Source organism: Marmota marmota, unplaced genomic scaffold, assembly GCF_001458135.2.
Source record: "Marmota marmota marmota unplaced genomic scaffold, marMar, whole genome shotgun sequence".
Taxonomy (NCBI): Eukaryota; Metazoa; Chordata; class Mammalia; order Rodentia; family Sciuridae; genus Marmota; species Marmota marmota.
This window is the reverse complement of record NW_025999891.1, coordinates 5823553-5843538: the sequence shown is the minus strand read 5'-3', so window position 1 is coordinate 5843538 and position 19986 is coordinate 5823553. Positions and strand designations below refer to the sequence as shown.

The following is a 19986-nucleotide window of genomic DNA, read 5'->3' as shown; positions in this document are numbered from 1 at the left end:
TGATGGTAGGGAGGGGCAGGATGAGGAACACTGGGATGCTATCACTTGGTGATATGTCAAAATTCTTGCTTTCAGCACCTTCTGCCCCTCCCCAACTCCCCAACTGTTCAGGCCTCGGGCATTTCAGAATTGCCAAATGGGCCTGGCCCACATCTTTAAGGAGCAGCTTGTCCAGGAATGAAGAGGTGTGATCTAGAGGGTCATCAAAAACCAAAACAACCCTAGTGTTAACTAAGATGCTTTAGTAGGACATGGGGAAAAAGATAGCTATTTGCAGTATCTGAGTTTCCAGTTCTCATTCCAGTGATCCTTAAGCCTGGGTGCCCAGCAACCTTGCTTGAGAAGCTTCAGACACATTCGTGCACATACTTTTCACATCCTCTCAGGACCAGCAGTGGCAGGGGGAAGGGGAGTGTGGGATGGACCAGCACACTCTCAGGCTCTCCCAGCCTTCCCATAGAAGACCATCACTGGCCTCTGATCTTTTTCAATCCTTTGATTGATGACATACTGCTACCCTTCTGAGGACAGCTCTGACCTGTCCATAGGGTTCAGGGTGGATTTTTTTTTTTTCCGCTAGGAGTGGGTAAATGAAATAGGTAAAACTCAGGATCGGTGGCTTATATTGTTTACACAGGTAGTGTCTGTGGGGGAAAGTTGAGATGTCCGAGAGAATTGTGGGGACCTAATATATGACCTCTGATTGGTCAGAGGGTCCTGGCATTTCATTTAAAGATAAATCAGCCTATCCCAGAGTCATCTTTGAGTTTGGCAGGCCCTAAAAAAGCATTTCACCAAAGTTATTTTACTTTTGAGAGGTTCTGGAAATACAAACATCTTTCCCATGGGGGTGAGGAGAAGACCCAAAAAACACCCTTAATAGAAAGGACGAGGTTTAATGTTTCAAAAGATCAGGGAGAAATGGGAGGAAGTGATAACACAGAATTTACACCAAATAAAACAGAGCTTGATGCATGTGAAGAAATTAAATAACTCCTCACATCTTAGAGCAGATTGAATTTACATTTTACTTAAAAAAAAGGAAGGGGGAGTACATACACAAGGAAGAAATGGGGTGGGGAACAATAATGCTCTGAATCTGATTTCTACAAGTTTCCCCTACAGTGATTGATTTTGTCTGTTGGGCAGTATTTCTCCTGCTGGCATACAACTGCTTACAATATTAACAAGGGTGTGGACTAGGGAACTGCCAAAGTTTAGGCCTGATAGAAAGGAGACTAAGTTATCATATACAATGTAAGTTTACAATACATAGCATTTTCTTTAAATGATGTAACGCAGTCGCAGGAAGAATTTAACAATACTAACACGAGAATAATCAAATTTTTGTTTGTTATCCATATACAGCAACTAACTGCTTTACAAAAAAGCAAAATAATACAATATATCATCACATGTATTTACAGGGTAGTAAATATACTTTTCTGTCAAATTTTACACAAACTATTTACAGGTGAATATACTGCATTAAAAAAAACTGTGTGGCTGACACTAAGTGAGTTTTTGTATAAGTTTGTTGCATAACATTGAATAAGACATGCATTATTATGCCTCGGGGTGGGGGTAAATGTAGAAACAAAAAACAGAAAACAAAACAAAAAAATCCCCAAAACCCCAAATGGAAATTGAAAACCCCTAAAATCTACAAACCCAAAAGGATTGCTGGCTCACACTCTGTCCTCACCACTGGGACATTCGTCCGCCTAATGTGGTGTCCTGGTGCCCAGCTCAGTAACGAACAGGTGTGAGTAACTGACGCATAGAGTATTGTACCTCCATGTTAGCATATGAGGGCAGCTCCTGGGACAGGAGCACTGGCATAATAGTAGGTTATATGCAATAAAACATGGCTGAGTTAATGCTTTTGTTTTTAAAAAGTCAGGGAAACATCCACAAACTCAAACAAATTCCAGAATTTATAAATTATGCAAAATGGGCTACTTGCTCTGAATGTCAGAATTTCTTTTGCAGATTATAGGTATGAAGACTAAAAAGTGTTTCATTTCTCAGGGGAAGTATATTGGTGAGAGATTTATCTCATGCTCATTTTACCTGGAAAACTAGATTTTCCACAAATGTCACAAGTTCTTTAAATAAGTTAAGTTTTAAACCTTAGGAAGTTTTCAAATTCCTAGGATGTACTGGTCAAAAGTATATTTTTGTAGTTCAAAGAAGGCTCAATTTTTTGATTTGTGCAACGCTGATCATTTCATGAAATACTTCAAATGGATTCATTGCATTCACTACATTACAGGGAAATAATAAATTTAAGGAATACCATACTTTCATAAATTTGTTTATGGAAAGTAATCCTTTGAAAGTTTCTCTAACTTGATGGGAGAAGCAAAATAAGGTAATACACACTGTCATATGCACCAGATCAAGAAAGAGGGGAAAAATACTAAACTAAAATTATCCAAGGCTTACATTGCCTGCTGTTCTAAAAGCCAAGAATCTGTGATACCATATCCCAGAAGCGCTGGGTGGTGGGAGAACCAAGACCATCATGGCAGCTTGGCCTCCTTGGCACTGGGTCACTGGTCTAATCCTAAACTCAGTTTAATCTCAGCTTCTTTACAGTCTTAAGATGGTCTGTTATTATAATAAACATTTTATTCTAATGCAGCCTCTATAATAGTTAAAAACAAAAGCTTAGTTAATTACACCTGTCTTCAATATTTTCCAACAATTCTGTTAAAATTACTATTAATACTAAAGTTTTTTCCTTTTATTTTGGCAAATGGTTCTTACTTTTCCCAGGACTGTAAACAAAATAAAAAAATTAAATTCTTGTTATTTCTGAATATCAAAAGCAATTTTATTTACATTAACATATTACATTGTTGCTGTGTAAATAGTGTGAAATGTGTTATATTATTAAAATCAGAATACTTAAATGTACCATTATTTATTGAAGTAGCTGTGGAATTTAATTTACAAAATCCACTAATGAACTAGCACTATAGGAAACTACCCTCTTCCCTAGGTTTCTTTGCCCCCCTCCCCAAGCCATTATATCTGAACATATGAAGTGAACCTAGGAGTAGGGGGGATAATATTTTTTGTAATAAATATAGTTTAGTCCTAAATTAGAATATCCAGATACCAATATGATCACTGAAGTCAAATTACTTTTCACACTGCAGGTACCACAAAAAAACTGGATCTGCATTACTATGGAAATTCCTATGCCACAACAATCCATACCATTCAGTACAGCAGCAACTCTAACGGTCCCCTATTTTCACACAAATGCAGGCTGACCAGACTTTTCACAGTGATTAGATGCAAGTCTATCATATAGAACCCAAAAAGATTCCTGATATTTTGGAGGAGAGGGGGAAGATTAAAAGACTTTTAAAATATGTCTTATCAAAGAAATTAATGTACTATACAGCATATTCTGGTTCTTGGAAAATTATTTAACAAAATAAAAGTATCAGCTACTCTAAAAGTCACGTACCATTCTGTTTTGCTATGGAGCTAATGCAAACGTCTAAAAAAATTACCTTCTTGGAACAATTTTCAACACTTTGTTTGGTGATTACCCTGCTCAGAATTATTTAGGAAAGAAGAGGAGGAGACAAAAAAATGTATAATTACTATACTTAGTATAGTGTTGGCTTACAAAAATTAAAAATAAACAAAACAATAATAGCTTTAGCATATTTAAAGATCAATTGGATAATCAATTGGATAAAAAAAAAAAGAGATCATTTTGATGACTGAATTTGGATAAGGCCTCAGAATCCATAGCTTTAATTCAGTAATATTAAGATGTATATGGTCACACTTATTTTCCTGTAATTATTGCTAATACTCGGTGTTAGTAATTCTTAAGAATTCACTACAAAATACTAAGTTCTCCCACCCCACCCCCAAAGTACCTTGCCTGTGGCTTTAATGGTATGAAGCCACTGAGGCTTGACCTCTATGGTTCCTTCAGTTTCATAAACTAAAAAAAAGTCCACAGCTAAAAGTCAGATTAAACATACATGGGTTATAATATTATTTCTCCCACACACTTCTCTCTTGGAAAGTGTGTAAATAAGACTAACACTTCATTTTGAACGGGAAAACAAAGAAGGCAGAGCTCTGTGCAAATGGCTTTCATAGCTGGCCAGTAGTAGCAGTATTCAAGAATTTGTCCTCTCTCACAATTGGGATGTGCTCAGTTCAAGTTACCTGACTTCCCACTTTCTTATAGTTGTTCTGAACACTTGCTAACACCAGACACACTCCAAAAGTAGAAGAAGAAAAAAAGTCAAAGAAAAAGCAGCATTAAATTTAGGCAATGCTTTCAAGAGTTGATCATCTGGCAATGTGGCAGACTGGATGGGTTTGTTATAAAATATGAAATGCAGCATCGCAACATGTGGGGACAGGGCCACTTAGGGAAGGATTCACTAGTGAAGAGCCCATGTTAAGTTGGTTTGAAAAAAGAAAGAAAGAAAGCTTCACACGATCTTCTTAATGCTATTACGTTTGAAACTGCCAGCGCTTCTTTGCTTCTGCACTTGGCTTGCGGATCCGTGGCGAGTTCGTCCACTGTTACAGTGGCCAGTGGTGGGGGAGAGTTCAACGTTCTCTTTGTCGATTCCTGGGGAGAAACACAGCAGCCAGTTATTTCCTCTCTTCTGGTATTAAGCTCTAGGTCTGGATCTCATTGTTTATGTGTGAAATTCAACCTGGTGAATTGTTTTTGTGTATTTCATTTTACCAGTCATTTACTAGAATGTTTATAAAGGTCCTGTCATACAGAAAACCTCACATCTTGCTAAGCCAAATTTGCTATCACTGCAGAGAGACAGCATAAGGAAAAAGAAAAGTTGCAAGGAAAAGCTAGAGGCAGGTAGGCTTTAAGAGACTTAAAGGCTGGCAGCCTCCAGGGCAAACTGGAGAGTTCTTTTCCCCAAATCATACCAGCAGCGTCCAGTAGAGGGCAGCTTCTAGCCACACATCTTTACTCCTGTTTATAAAAGAGAACATCCTTTCCGGTTCCAAAGCGTACTATAGTCTTTTCGCAAATTTGTCATTTCAAAGAAAAACACGTGCTATTTATTTTTTTTGCATCTCAGTGCCAGTTCCAAAGGAACCTAAGTATTTACTGAGAAAATAATATATCACAAAGGTTATACTTTAGAATCTTTGCTTTTTTCCAACTGTGGCAAGTCATTGTGCATTTCTCAAACATAAACAGTTGTCACTTATTTCTCTTATGGAGATCAAACTTCCAAAGGCAGGGCCCTACAGTGAATTTTATAAATTAAGTAGTAACCTTAGAAAAGTAATCAGAAACACAAAGTATATATATATTTTAAAAAATCAGATGAGTGAAGATTACAAATTAGGTTATGAAATAGTGGCTATCCTTAGGAAAGCAGTGACTGAAGGAGGCATGAGGGCGGCTTCTCAGGTGCTGGGAATGTTCTGTTTCTTGATCTGGATGTTGCATTTCAAGTGTGTTTGCTTCTTAAAAGTTCATGATTTAGGTCTTCCACCTATTTCACTTCAATGAAATTTGCTCCCACGTAACTTGATACCCATCAATGGCCTAACTGTGGGAGCAGAGCATTTTAGTAATTTGTATCAAAACGTAAAGCACTGATTGTTATTTATAGATATAGAAAGATGCTCATAACTTTTTGAATAAGAAAAAAAAATAAACCATTACTATTTTAAAAAAAGGCTAAGAATATATTTGCTAAAATGATATATTTGGACAGTACTTTTTCCCAGGTAATTTTTACTTTATTCTTATCTGTATCATTTGAATTTTAAAATAATCATTAAATTTGGGAATGAAAAAATTTCCATTTTTGGGCAAAAAGTAGTATTTCAAGTCAAGAAGTATTTACTATGCTGCAGAAAATGTACAGTTCTATGCAGCTACTTGTTGGCTTATGAACAGGAATGAATCTGGGGTGATCTTCCTCTAGGAGCCACACATCCTTCATTGGATTCAGTCCTGAATTCAAGTCAGTGTCAGGAATCCAGAAGTACATGACCAGATTTACACAGGCTCAACAGAGGTTTGCTGTAGTGAATTATCAAAGGAACATGGACATTCATCAGTTGATGATAATGTGAACTGAACGCATTTTAAAATGTCAGTTACATCTCTCCAGAAGCCAAGCAGAGTTAAACCAGTATTGAGAATGTGTACTTCAATCAAATTCAAACGAAGATGAGTAGAAGAAAACATTGTAATCATAAAATCTGTCTTTGAACAACAGAATTTTGGGTAATTTTTATTCTCTTCTTTATAGTGATTTACATCTTCTCCAGAGCTTTAAAAGGCTGAAACAAAACTGAAGAGGATGCTCATAATTTCTTAAGTGCCTTGAATGTCCTTGTGATGTATGTTTATGCAGGCTCTTTTAATTGCCTTGCCTATCTCTACAAGATATAATTCAATCTCTATTTTTTTTTTCTTCTCATCTCGACTTCTTTTGAGGTACATTCTTCTGTCTCCTGCAAAGAACTACTTTCTACCCCCTTAATTTTATAGTTTAACTTATATGATCACAACTTGTATATACATCTTATTTCTTCCCACAGAAGGAAAAAAACACATGGAAGGGAATCACTTATTATTCATTTTTTGTTTTCTTACATAATCCAGTTGATTATTTTCAATAAAGATTGGTTGGACTGAATGCTTCCATTTTAAAATGTAATAGCTGGATCCCTGTAGTTCAGAACCCAAAAGCATGAAATCCCTGATCCCCAGGGGGTAGTATATTTTTAGTAGAAAAGACCCCCCCCACACACCTCCCGCCAATTTGGCTTTCTTCATTTTAAATTATCACAAAACTTGCCAGTGTATTTGACCTTTTATTTCTTTAAATTTGCATATTGGTCTACAAGTTCAAGTATAATATTTTCTTATCTGGGGTTATTTCCTAAATAGAAATTCATTTCCTTACAGGAAATAGGAAGACAAAACTTAAGAAAACATGCGTTTGAAGTAATGTGGTGCTAGCATATGCAGTGTAGGTAACCACCGAGAAGGTCCTGTGGTGCTCTGCCAGCATCTGCCACCTTGGGGCTCCTTTCTGTGTGTTCCTTCAGTGCATCCTTGTCACTGCTCTCCCATGGGTCACTCTGAGAAGAAAACATCCTTAAACTGCAAGACAGCAATGCTTCTGTCTGGGGACAAGGGCCTGCTCATTGGTATTCTTTTTTATTTTTAAATTTTTTAAAAATATTTTTTAGTTGTCAATGCAGTTTTTACTTTATTTATTTTTATGTGGTGTTGAGGATCGAACCCAGCGCCTCACGCGTGCTAGGCGAGCGCTCTACCACTAAGCCACAACCCCAGCCCCTCAGTGGTATCCTTAAGAATTAAAATTATACAATGGTAGTTATATAGATTAAGTTACTAGGGTGAAGGTTTTTTCAAAGAAGGGCTAAGAATATTCTACTTTTTAAAATCAGAGACTCTGCGTCTAATAGAAGAAAAAGTAGGCCCTAATCTTCATCACATAGGGCTAGGCTCCAACTTCCTTAATGAGACTCCTATAGCACAAGAATTAAAACCAAGAATCAACAAATGGGATGGATTTAAACTAAAAAGAAAAAGAAATAATCTGTGAGGTGAACAGGGAGCCTACATCCTGGGAAAAAATTTTTACCTCTCACACATCAGATAGAGTTCTAATCTCTAGGATATATAAAGAGCTCAACAAGCATCAAAAAAAAAAAAAAAAAAAAAAACAAATAATCCAATCAATAAATGGGCCAAGGACCTGAACAGACACTTCTCAGAAGAGGGTATACAATCAATCAACAAATATATGAAAAAATGCTCATCATCTCTAGCAATCAGAGAAATGCAAATCAAAATTACTCTAAAATACCATCTTACCTCAGTAAGAATGGCAGCTATTATGAAGACAAACAACAAGTGTTGGTGAGGATGCAGGAGAAAAAGGTGCACTCATATACACTGCTGGTGGGACTGCAAATTAGTGCAGCCGATTTGGAAAGCAGTATGGAGATTCCTTGGAAAGCTGGGAATGGAACCACCATTTGACCCAGCTATTCCTCTTCTCGGACTAAACCCAAAGGACCTAAAAACAGCATACTACAGGGACACAGCCACATCAATGTTTACAGCAGCACAATTCACAATAGCTAAACTGTGGAGCCAACTTAGATGTCCTTCAGTGGATGAATGGATAAAAAAATGTGGTGTTTATACACAATGGGATATTACTCAGCACTAAAAAAAGAATAAGATCATGGCATTTGCAGGGAAATGGACAGCATTAAAGAAGATTATGCTAAGGGAAGTTAGTCAATCCCAAAAAAACAAATGCCGAATGTTTTCTCTGATATAAGGGGGGTGACTCAAAGTGGGGTAGGGAGGGAGAACAGGGGAGGAAGATTACCTCTAGATAGGGAATAGGGATGGGAAGAAAAGGGAGGGAGAAGGGGAATAGCAAGGATGGTGGAAGAAGACGGTCATCATTATACAAAATACATGTATGAAGATGGGAATTTGGTGTCAACATACCTTATATACAAACAGAGGTATGATAAATTGTGGTATAAAGGTATATTAAGAATTGTAATGCAAAAAAAAAAAATAAGAGAGCTCAAAATAAAAAGAATATTCTACTTTTTTTATTAAGCAAATAACTTTTCAAAACTCAAATTAAAAATTTAAAAAATTTAAAAGGAGATGCCAAAAAATGTTATTGAACAATGTATCTATCTTTAAAAGCACTCAGATTATCAGCCAGACTCCCCATATGGAGACAGAGAACCCATTCTGCACTGGTAGTCTGTATTTTAGAAGCCCCTTCCATTATGGAAATACCTCCAAAAAAGTAGAGCCTCACTGCCTGAGGGTATCAAGGTGCAATATACTTTTTTTGTTGTTTGGTTTTTGAAAGGGGTCTTGCTATGTTGTCTAGGTTAGGCTTGAACCCACAAACCTGCCTCAGCCTCATATAATCAGGGATTATAGGTATGCACCACTGTTTTTTGTTCAGGTGATATTTTAAATGAGTGAGAAAGCCCTTGGTATTGTACTTCTTTTCATCAAGTCCCCTCAGAAGCTTTGTGTTTTAGTTTCTCTTATGCCCCCTAAAGTACTGGCTCTCTCTTCCCACCTCCAGCAGGCAAAAGGCAAAAAATCCAAGAGATGACAGAAACCCAGGGGCTGCCATCCAAAGGAAATAAAGCTAACACTTCCATTGGTCCTGCTAGTTTAAATCCCCCCCCGCCCCCCCCCAGATAGGCTGTGGTCAAACATCAGCCAGTTATAAACATGCAGGGCAGAAGAAGCTGAAAATTCTCCTTGGCAGTGTATTAACAGCATGATGCTTCAAACCAAGTGTGGTGGTTCCAGATAAAGACAAAATCCTAAATTAAAAGGTGTTATTGGCCAAAGTCATAAAACAAGTAAGTAGGGAAAAGAACTATTAGATCACATTATAGTTACAGGTCTGTCTCCCCTGTGAGACATAAGTTCCTTGAAGGCAGGTATCAGGGTTTGCTTATTTTGATAGCTAGTGATGTACAATCCCAGCCTGACAAATAGCAAAACATGTAAAGCTCTTGAGAAGTTGAAGAAAAATGGTTTAGGTAATTTGTAAGACATTATACTGGAAAAAAATGAAAGACTAATAATAAGCCACATCTCCACTAACTGCACAGGAGCACTGGTAGGTTACCTGGCCACACATGGCTTAGTTTATTATACAATATGACAAAACTATCAGAAAACTCTTATGATCTAGCACAGATGTTTGAGGACCAAATTTTGCATCTTGTTGGTTGGATCAGAACTTTTATTTAGCTCTTGTTCTTTCTGTCCTTCTATTTGGGAGTTGGGGATTGAATCCTGGGATCATGCTGGATTCATGCTCTACCACTAAGCTACATCCCAGGGCATCTTGGCTCTAGTTAAGTCGGCAATTCAGGATAATGGCAGACCTTGCCTGTTTCAAAAGGTTGTTAGAAAAATCAGAAAAAAAATCTGGGTGAAGAATTTTTGCACACAAATAATTACTATATAAATTTTCATATTCCTAATATCTAAATAAAAAGACTAAATGATATACTAAGCTTCGGTTTTAGAACAAAAGCATAGGACTTAAATCTTATACTAGGAATTTATAAAATTACTGAAGTGAATGTAAATAAGAACAAAATGTAAGAAATGTTCTTAGAAAGGTAACCATGATAACTATAGTTTATTCTTATGCTATAGTAAATACATTAATGGAGACATGTTAAATATAAAATATTTGGAATATTTGTATTTTGAGCTAGATACAAAAAATTGTAACTAAGATTTTAAAAAACATTGTAATAGACTTTCACCAATTGTTAACGCTTCTTTTTCTGTCTCAGCTTTAATATTTCTGTAAACTTACAGAAGAATAAAAAGGATCTTTTATAAGGTAGACACAGTGTGCCACATTTTTCCTTCTTAGTCCATAGAGCTAATTACCATAGTCCTTTTAAAAAACACAAGCAATAGAAGATAGCCAGCTTTAATGTCTATGAAAACACTGGAGTTGGCATAATTTGGGGGGAAAATCAAGTATTTTCTTTTTTTTAAAATATTTATTTAGTTGTAGTTGGACACAATACCTTTTATTTTTTTTATTTTTACGTGGTGCTAAGGACCGAACCCAGGGCCTCACTCACACTAGGCGAGCGCTCTACCGCTGAGCCACAACTCCAGCCCGAAAATCAAGTATTTTCTAAGCTTTAAAGGAAAAAAAACAAACAAACAAACTTCCTCAAACCACATGTCCTGCTTTTTCACTATTAACCCTCTCTTGTGTCTTTTTCTTTTTAAATTTTGAGATAAGGTCTTGCTAAATTGCCCAGGCACTTTAGTTCAGTTTAATTACTGAACTCTGACCATTAATTTCCTAAATAGCTATACTTTTACCATTTGTATTAGAATTAAGAACTTGAACTTGTAATTCTCCTGCCTCAGCTTTCATAGTAGCTGGGATTACAGGTGTGCACCACCATACCTGGTTCTCCCTTGAATTCTTGTTAACCTGTTGTGTTAGTCTAGAGCCAAAACTGCAGCTTCAGTGCTCAAGGTGGGTCTATGTGGCTCCTTCAAAGGACAGAACACATTGGATCTGCAGTTCTGTAAGCTCCCAGACCTTATAAAGCAATAACTTTATAAGTTCCCCTGGCGCCTAAAGGCAGACTGAGCTTCCAGGGATTGGTGAGTGATGTCTCATGCCATGTGCCCAGGATGAGTGCCAGGTAAGCAGTATTTCGTGCAAGGACAATGAAAGCGAGGAGTACCTTGATGAGGGAGCAGCTGCATGAAAACTGCTGATTTAGAGCAAGGTAGAGAAGCTGCACAGATACAGAATGGAAGAAAAAACAAAGGAGTGGTGTCAATAACTTTTTTTTTTTTTTTAAAGGGTGAAAAATGATTAGATTCTGGATAATTACTCTGTTCCCTGGTTTTAAGAAGGAGGGTTTTTTTTTTTGGGGGGGGGGGGGATAACAGGGAATGAAACCAAGGGCCCTTAACCTCAGAGTCACATCCCCAGCCCTTTTTTATTTTGAGGTTCTCACTAGGTTTGCTTAAAAGCTTTGCTAAATTGCTGAGGCTGGCTTCAAACCTTTGATTCTCCTGTCTCAGCCTTCTGAGCTGCTGGGATTACAGGCATGCACCATCACACCTGGCTTGGAGTCTGGGTTTAATTACTGAACTCTGACCATTAATTTCCTAAATAGCTATACTTTTACCATTTGTATTAGAATTAAGAATTTGGGTTTAAATCAAGAATTAAACTAAAAATGAGAGGAAAATTTAGAAAAGTTATACCATGTCATTGCTTAAATTTTTTTTTTTTCTTCCTTAATACAGAGTAATAACAAAGAAAGAGAAAGAAAACAAGTCAACACCAAATACAGCTCTGGTGATACCATAAACAGTATTTAAAACATTAAAATACTTTGAAAGATTTCAAGTCATCTCAAAAAGAGGGGCCTTTAAATTTCTTCTAAAAGGGAGATGTTTTAAACCTAGTAAATACATTAGAAGCATTACTGACTCAGAGCTAAGCCTCATTTTAGAGAAATGGTTTTGATGAAATATCCCTCCATGTACACAACTGTTAGCACTACTGGTCCAGGAATGCTTATGATTACTACTAGCTGATCTACCCTGTTTCCCCAGAGGAAGAGAAGCCAGGCTTGGATGAAGCCAAAAAATAAAGTGGAAAAAGTGAATCTAAAATGCAGATTCTTTGCTCTAAAAAATTCATGCCCTAATACTAGTAGTAAAATTAGCTGATAAAAGGACAAAATTAGGAACCTTTTTGTAGTTAAAAAAAAAAAAAACACTGATAAAAGGATAAAATTAAGGACCTTTTTCCTAGTTAAAAATAAACACTGAAAATGGATCATAGGCTCATTTAAAAATACAACAAACCTCTCATATCTTTTTGAGGTAAAATCTTAAATTTTTGCCATAACACTACTTGAGAAATGTCCCTTTGAACTACCCATATAATTAAAAACAAGTTTTTTTAGTTGTAAATGGACACAATACCTTTGTTTTTATTTATTTTTATTTGGTGCTAGGGTCAAACCCAGTGCCTCACACATTCTAGGCAAGCGCTCTATCACTGAGTAATGCCACAAACCCCATCCAAATAATTTATAGTACAAGATCCAACATAGGAAGTATCATAAAAGAGGTCTGTGCACACTTGCCACCCTTACTATTCTGAAATCTCTTGGAGACATATATCCTGCCTTAGTAGAAATTGTTAAACAGCCTGAATCAGAAAGAAAGAACTTAAAACCAAGAATGAGATCCATGGGCAAAAACTGTCTAGTCCCTGGTGACCAGGGCCTCGCCCATCTTTAAATATCCCAGAGTATCTAATGCACACCTATCAAATAGGTGTTTAAATGCTTACTGCTTTAAATTACAGTGCGAAAAGTGTTAGGAGACCCTATGATAGAATATAAATTTTAATACTTTGGAAATGGATCTATTTCACTTTTTAATAAGTATTAAGTCCATGTAATTCTATTAGGATTTTTATTTCTACTATACTTGCTCTTTAATAGATAAAGAGGATGAAGGAAGACTACACTTGAAATGCATAAAGTATTCAACATAAGACTTTAATTAAAAAAAAATTAGCTGGGAAAACCACACAAGGCTTGGGTTTACACAAAGAGACAGTTCCATAATTGCCTTTTTTTTTTTTTTTTTTTTAATTAAAGGTAGACAGGTTTTATTTTCTAGTTTTAATCCTGGCTCTTCAATTCATGTCAAACTTAGCTACACTGGGCCTCATAAGGATCAACAGATCACATCTGAAATATTCTTTTATATCATGGAGTAAAGTATTCTCTTCAGGATGTTCTTAGTAGCATTTGAGAAAACCTGAAGAGGCAAAGTTGTAAGTCCATTTAGCTAATGGGTTACAATAAACACGATTTCATGTGTACTGGTCTCCAATGCTAAAAGGCAAGAATTGGAGTGGGGCAGAAGAAGTTAGTTCATCATCTTATCTAGTTGATCTGCAAGCAAATGAATGCTGGAGACCAAAAGAAAATACAATTTAGTGGCTGAACCTGTTATGCACCAAAGCAGGGTCTTGCCTGACATGGAAAGTTTGCAGCAAAAAGATAGCTTGTGTGAAGATCAACTTTTGCTTTTGTAAATAGGCAACAGAGCCTCTGACTGCTTAAAGCTCAGTAGGCATGGTGCTAGTTGATGCTGGGTAATTTGATGGCAAGTCATTTATTCTCTATTTCAGCCAGTGACACAGAGCTTCTTTAAATGTAACTGCTTAGGAATTGGCTGCTGGAAAAGGAGATAAGGAAATATTTTTGGTTTCTATGCAATTAAATAGCAAAGTTGAAATGCTAGAATAAGTTAGGAATTTGAGTAAGATACATTGCTTTGGTAGCTAGGTGAGGTGGTGAACACCTGTAATCCCAACAACTGGGGAGGCTAAGGTAGTCGGATCATAAGCTCAAGACCAGTCCCAACAATTTAGTGAGACCTTCAGCAATTTAGCAAGACCCTGCCTCAAAATTAAAAAATTTAAAAAAGGCCTGGGAATGTGGCTCAGTGGCAAAGTGCCCTGGTACCAAAAGATTTGTTGCTTCTTTTAGTTCTTTGTCATCAGCAAACTCAATCCATAAAGAAACAAGGAAATAAAGATATAAAATTACATGGGAGATCAAGATGTGAAACAATATATATAATTACCAAGTATCAACTCTCATCATGAAGAGATATTTCATGAGAGCAAACAATAAAACCATAATAATTATTAAAGAAGAAATTAGGATCCTTTTGTGGAGATAAACCCACAATTTTAAAAAAATATTTATTTTGTAGTTGGACACAATACCTTTATTTTATTTATTTTTATGTGGTGCTGAGGATCAAACACAGGGCCTTGCATCTGCTAGGCGAGCACTCTACCTCTGAGCCACAACCCCAGCCAGAGCCCACAATTTAAAAAATATATATATTTTTAGTTGCAGATGGACATAATACCTTTATTTAATTTATTTTTTATAATGTTGTCCTGAGGATCGACTTCAGGGCCTTAGGCAAGGCAAGCACTCTACCACTGATTTAAAATCCCATGCCCATAAGCCCACAATTTAAAGATACAAAGGGGCTTTCTAGGAAAGTCACTATGGAAAAGTAACTCCAAACACATGTAGTAAATGAGGCAAGCAACACACTTTAGATAGAGGGGAGGTGTGAACACTATGATTTAATTATTTCCATTATTTTTAAAACTTCAGTTTCTTTTGGGAGTACTCAGAGATTTCCAGGGTGTTAGCAGTCTATTCAGGCAGTTATCTTTGTAGAACTACTAGGGGTGACATCATTAGTTTAGAACTATAAACAAAACTTTATGTGCTGTTCTTTTTTTTTTTTTTAATGGGACTGGGGATTGAACTCAGGAGAATTCTATCACTGAGATGAGATACTCCTACAGTCCTTTATTTTATTTTGAGACAGCGTTTTGCTCAATTGACTGGGCTGGCCTTGAATTTACAAACATCCTGTCTCAGCTTTCCAAGTAGCTGGGGTTAAGGCATATACCATCAGGCCCAGTATATTCTCTGGTTTTTAAAAACAATTATTTTTTATATTTTGGAGTATTGGGGACCGAACTCAGGGATGGCTCTACCACTGAAACACATTCCCAGCCCTTTCTTAGTTTTTATTATGGGACAGGGTTTTGATAAATTGCCAAGGCTGATCTTGAACTTGTGATCTTCCTGCCTCAGCTTCCCAACTCTCTAGGATTGTACCTGGTTTAAGAACAATTCAAGGGCTGGGGATGTGGCTCAAGCGGTAGCGCGCTCGCTTGGCATGCGTGCGGCCCGGGTTCGATCCTCAGCACCACATACAAAGATGTTGTGTCCGCCGAGAACTAAAAAATAAATATTAAAAAAAATTTAAAAAAAAAAAAAAAAAAAAAGAACAATTCAAAATAAGAAGTTATAGAGTAAGATTGTTCTAGCAAAGCAAGTGGTATGGCTAATGTCCACATACATTGGACATAAGCAATTAATTGACTAGCAGAGGAACCTATACTAATACCTTACTCTTAACCTGATTTTTTTTGTCTCCATTACATAAGATGGACAAGAATCTCCCTAACAATTAGTCTGCTTTAAAAAAAAAAAAAAAGGTCAATGAAAAAACTAATCATTTTGATATGTTTAACACCATTTTTGCAGCCTAAGACACAAAAGTTTGGTCAAACTAACCAAACTTTAAAAGTAGGAGGAGTATACAGTTTATTTATTTATTTTTCAGTGCTAGGGCCTAAACTCAGAGCCTCATGCATGCTAGGCAAGTGATGTACCCAAGTTGCACTCCAACCCATGTGAATTTTCTAACTCTAACCAACTTTAGTGGTTGATAATTCTAAACAACAAAATAACCTAGAAAATAGGGAGCTCCACGAAAGAAAACGTTGATTTTAGGTTAAGGCAGCAGAAGCAATGAGATAGAAATACACAAGAGAAGGAAGGGGAAGGGAAGAGAAAGGAAAGAAGATGACAGATAAATAGAGAAGGCAAAAGAAAGAGTACAGCCTTGGTTCTAAATAGAAGCTGTGGGATAAAGCAATTAACCCAATGCTTCTAAAGCTCAGTTTCCTCATTGCATACAACACTGTTAGCCTAGAATTAAATTACCTGTATGGCTCTCCAGTTCAGAACTCTTAAGAATTTACGTGAGTGTTGGGGAGGGGAGGGGAGTAGAGAAGGAAGTATCCAGTGGCTGCAGTAGAGGTAAGAAAGTAAATTTAAGTTCTTCCTGGCCTGGAGGGCTGAAATGATGAAAATGGGGCAGGACCACAGGCAGATCCTAGATAGTATCAGACTCTTACTAAAACATTAATTACTGGAAGGGCCCCACTCTTGGAGTTTCTGGTGCAGGAGGTCTGGGATGAGACTCTAGCATTTGTATTTATATTTCTAATAAACTCCCTAAAGATCCTGCTGCTGGTCTGAGACCAAACCTGAAGAAACAATGTTCTAGAGAATAAGTGACCAGGGCAAATGACCATGGTTATATGGAAAAAAAGTTGGGCAGGCTCCTCTTACTTTGTGGGGGAAAAAGAATTTCCTGTGAAAGTATTGATAAATAAATGCTAAGAATATAAGGGCTGGGGTTGTGTCTCAGTGGTACGGCACTTGTCTACCATGTGTGAGACACTGAGTTGGATCCTCAGCACCACATAAAAAATAAATAAAATAAATTTATTAAAAAAGTCGAATATAATTATTTGACAAAATGGTATATAATATGCATAATATCCTAGATGGTCTCATTCTAAATCTCATGCCAAATTCTTCATATTCTTTAAAAGTATTGTAGAAATTGAAATGTTAATGCAATACTGGGATTATAAACTAGATAGTCTTTTTATTCTGTTATGACCATAACAGAATAGTTATATCATTTGAGATGATACAATATTTTACTTTATTTTATTTTTTGGCAATACTGGCGATTGTACCCAGGGCCTCACGCATGCTAGGCAAGCACTCTACAATTGAGCTACATCCCCAACCCTTTTTATTTGGAGACAGGGTCTCACGAAATTGCTCTGGCTGGCCTGGAATTTATGATCCTCCTGTCTCAGCTACCCAAGTAGCTGGGATTATAGGCATGTGCCTCCATGCTCAGTGTTATTATTTGACTTTTAGAAAAACAAAACAAAACGAACTAACACTTAAAAGAACTAAATAAACTATCTAAAAGGACTTTTCCTTTCAGAATGAGGTGTATTACAAGTGACCATTTCAGAAAATGGAACTTTAAAAAACAAATCCTTCTTTTGAGATTTTTTTTTTTTGGGGTGAACCCAGCCCCTTATTCATGCTAGACAATTGCTCTACCACTGAGCCCCTCAAATCCTTCTTTTATTTTAACCATTTTAGAAGGTAATTTTTCTAAATTAAAAATATGACCTAAAAGAAAGAAAAAAGGAACAAAATCTATTTTCCTTCATTGCCCACTGTCATTACAACACCTACAACAGCATCAATTCTGTGATGAGTGGTACCTCTGGGGTCACCCAGAATTGTTTACAACCTTTCACTCTGACAATGAACGAGCCCAGAGTTCTGCAGGTTTGCCATTTCTACTGTCTTGTTCTTGTTTATCTCAATCCCTCTGGCGGTATTAGGTTTTGTTGTTATTTCTGTGGTACTGAGGATTGAACCCAGGCCTAAAAAAAATACCAGGCTAGTGTACTACCACTGAGTTATATCCCCAGAACTTAAATTTTACTTTTGAAACAGGATTTCACTACATTGCTCAAGCTGGTCTTGAATTTGTAGTCCTCCTAAGTAGCTGGGATAAAAGTCATATGCCACCACACTCAGCTATTATTTCTCAGTGTATTGACCTCTAAGTTGCATGCTAACTTGGCTTACTTTATCTACTTGGACCTAAAAATGACTCTAAATGAGGACTATATTTATGATTTAGAGGATTTTTTTTTTTTTAAGATGACTTTTTTGGTCTGGTTGTTTGTTTAAACCCAGATAATTTCAAGATTGCTGGGTTATTGCTTGCAGCAAGAAGTGGGGTACTATCAGATTTTGTGTGTGTGTGTGTGTGTGTGTGTATATATATATATATATATATATTTTTTTTTTTTGATGTGGTATGCAATATTAGAGACACAGAAGTCCTTAGGGGAATGTATGGTATACTAGTAAAAGAATTGTAGTTATGTTCACTTAAAGGGTAATGCAACTTAGATTACCCTTCTTACCCAAACTCAGAAAATCCTATCAACCCTGGAAACCTATGTGAACACTATGAACATTTCACTATCTTACATACAATTTGTTGGAAAGTAGAAAACTTTATAGGGTTAACAACATTTAGCTCAGGTACAAGGTAAAGAAGAACTATAAGGTGAATCTCATGAGAAAAAGGTAAAACCTGTAATAATCTGATCACAAGGGAATTCCTAATGTTGGTAACTTAATATTATTGCTTAAAGTCATATAAAGATCACATTTACTGACCTGGGGAATGCTGGGAAGTTGCAAGTGAGGTCATGGAATTAGAGAGGTTAAGGTTGGCAGTGATACTAAGCTGGCTCTGCAGTGCAGGAGGGTAAGGAGATGTGGGTGTCAGGAGGGACTCCTCACTGGTTTCTTCATCAATTCCAGGCAAGTACGTGTCAATCAAGGCATCAAGAAACTTAACAATAAGCTCAGCATAGTCTGGGATTTGTGTTTGCTGTAATGGAAAATAGGAAATTATTTTAGCTCCGTTAAAAAAAAATTCCCTCTGAAGCCAAAAAAAGGTTAATTTTTATTTGGGGCTTAATTTATTATTTTTCTTCCTTTGTCTGTTATAGATCATTAAAAAAGGGGGAATGGAGTAATATTTATAGACTGGCTTACAATTGGGAATTTTATTCAGCTTACGCTTAAAGCTTCCAGATGAACCTACAATTTCTGAAAGCCATGCACAGACTGAATTTAATACTAAGACAATATAATCATCAAGAATGATGTCTAGCCAATTTTCCAAAACAGAGAAAATGAGCAGAGAATCATCCCAGCTGCTATTTATATTCCACTAACTAGACACTGCAAAGAGCTCAGAGGGTTATGGCAATCCAACTACAAAAGCTTATTTCTGGGACTTCAGGCCTGCTTTTTTTAGTGAGGACCTGTTCATATCAAGAGATATTCAGTCATAGTTAAGACAATATAAACTAAATATCCAATTTTTAAAACCAGAACAAGGTTTAGATAACTCATATTAACACCCCTCTACCTAGAACCCTGCACCAGGAATGTTGGGGAAAAGAAATAGAAGTCCTGCCTTCAAGGAACTTCCATCAATTTGGAGAGAGGACATATACAGAGAAAATAATTAAATACAGATTTATGTAGCAAATACAGATTTATTAGCACTATAACAACTAATGCCAATCAAAGAACAAAATGAACAAAGAGGAATGAATCTAATCCAACAGCTGGATGTCAAAATATCTTCATAAGATAATGCTCCTTGCTAGTCACAAGATAGGAAAACAAATCTTACAATGAACAACTTTCCTAAAAACACTGTGTTTAATTATGTTATGCACATGCAGGAATATGGCATAATGAATCCAACTATTATGTATAATTATAATGCACCAATAAAAACAAATGAATAAAAATACCATGTTTGAACGGCTACTTTGGTTTTCAGTGTTGTGTGTGTGTGTGTGTGTGTGTGTGTTTTCTTCTGTGTATTGAGGATTTAACCCAGAGGTGTGCTTTATCACTGAGCCACATCACCAGTCTTTTTTATTTTTTATTTTGAGACAGGGTCTCCCTAAGTTCTTAGGGCCTCAACAAATTGCTGAGGCTGGCTTTGAACTCATGATCCTCCTGCCTCAGCCTCTCGAGTTGTTGGGATTACAGGTGTGTGCCATTATA

At 36.5% G+C, this 19986-nt stretch overlaps 1 protein-coding gene across 9 annotated transcripts in view; it reads right to left on the bottom strand.

The window, feature by feature from the left end:
• Positions 1–1004: 1004 nt before the first annotated feature.
• Positions 1005–19986, bottom strand: part of Nf1 (neurofibromin 1) — a 245823-nt gene continuing 226841 nt past the window's right edge. For 8 of the 9 annotated variants that reach the window (XM_048794474.1, XM_048794485.1, XM_048794481.1 and 5 more), the window contains 2 exons: positions 18571–18787; positions 1005–4621 (listed from right to left, as the gene is read on the bottom strand). In XM_048794474.1, coding sequence (XP_048650431.1) covers positions 4479–4621; positions 18571–18787 — 360 coding nt within the window. In that variant the 3' untranslated portion in view covers positions 1005–4478. The remainder of the gene's footprint in view (positions 4622–18570; positions 18788–19986) is intronic. The other variant, XM_048794490.1, reaches the window with a different exon arrangement.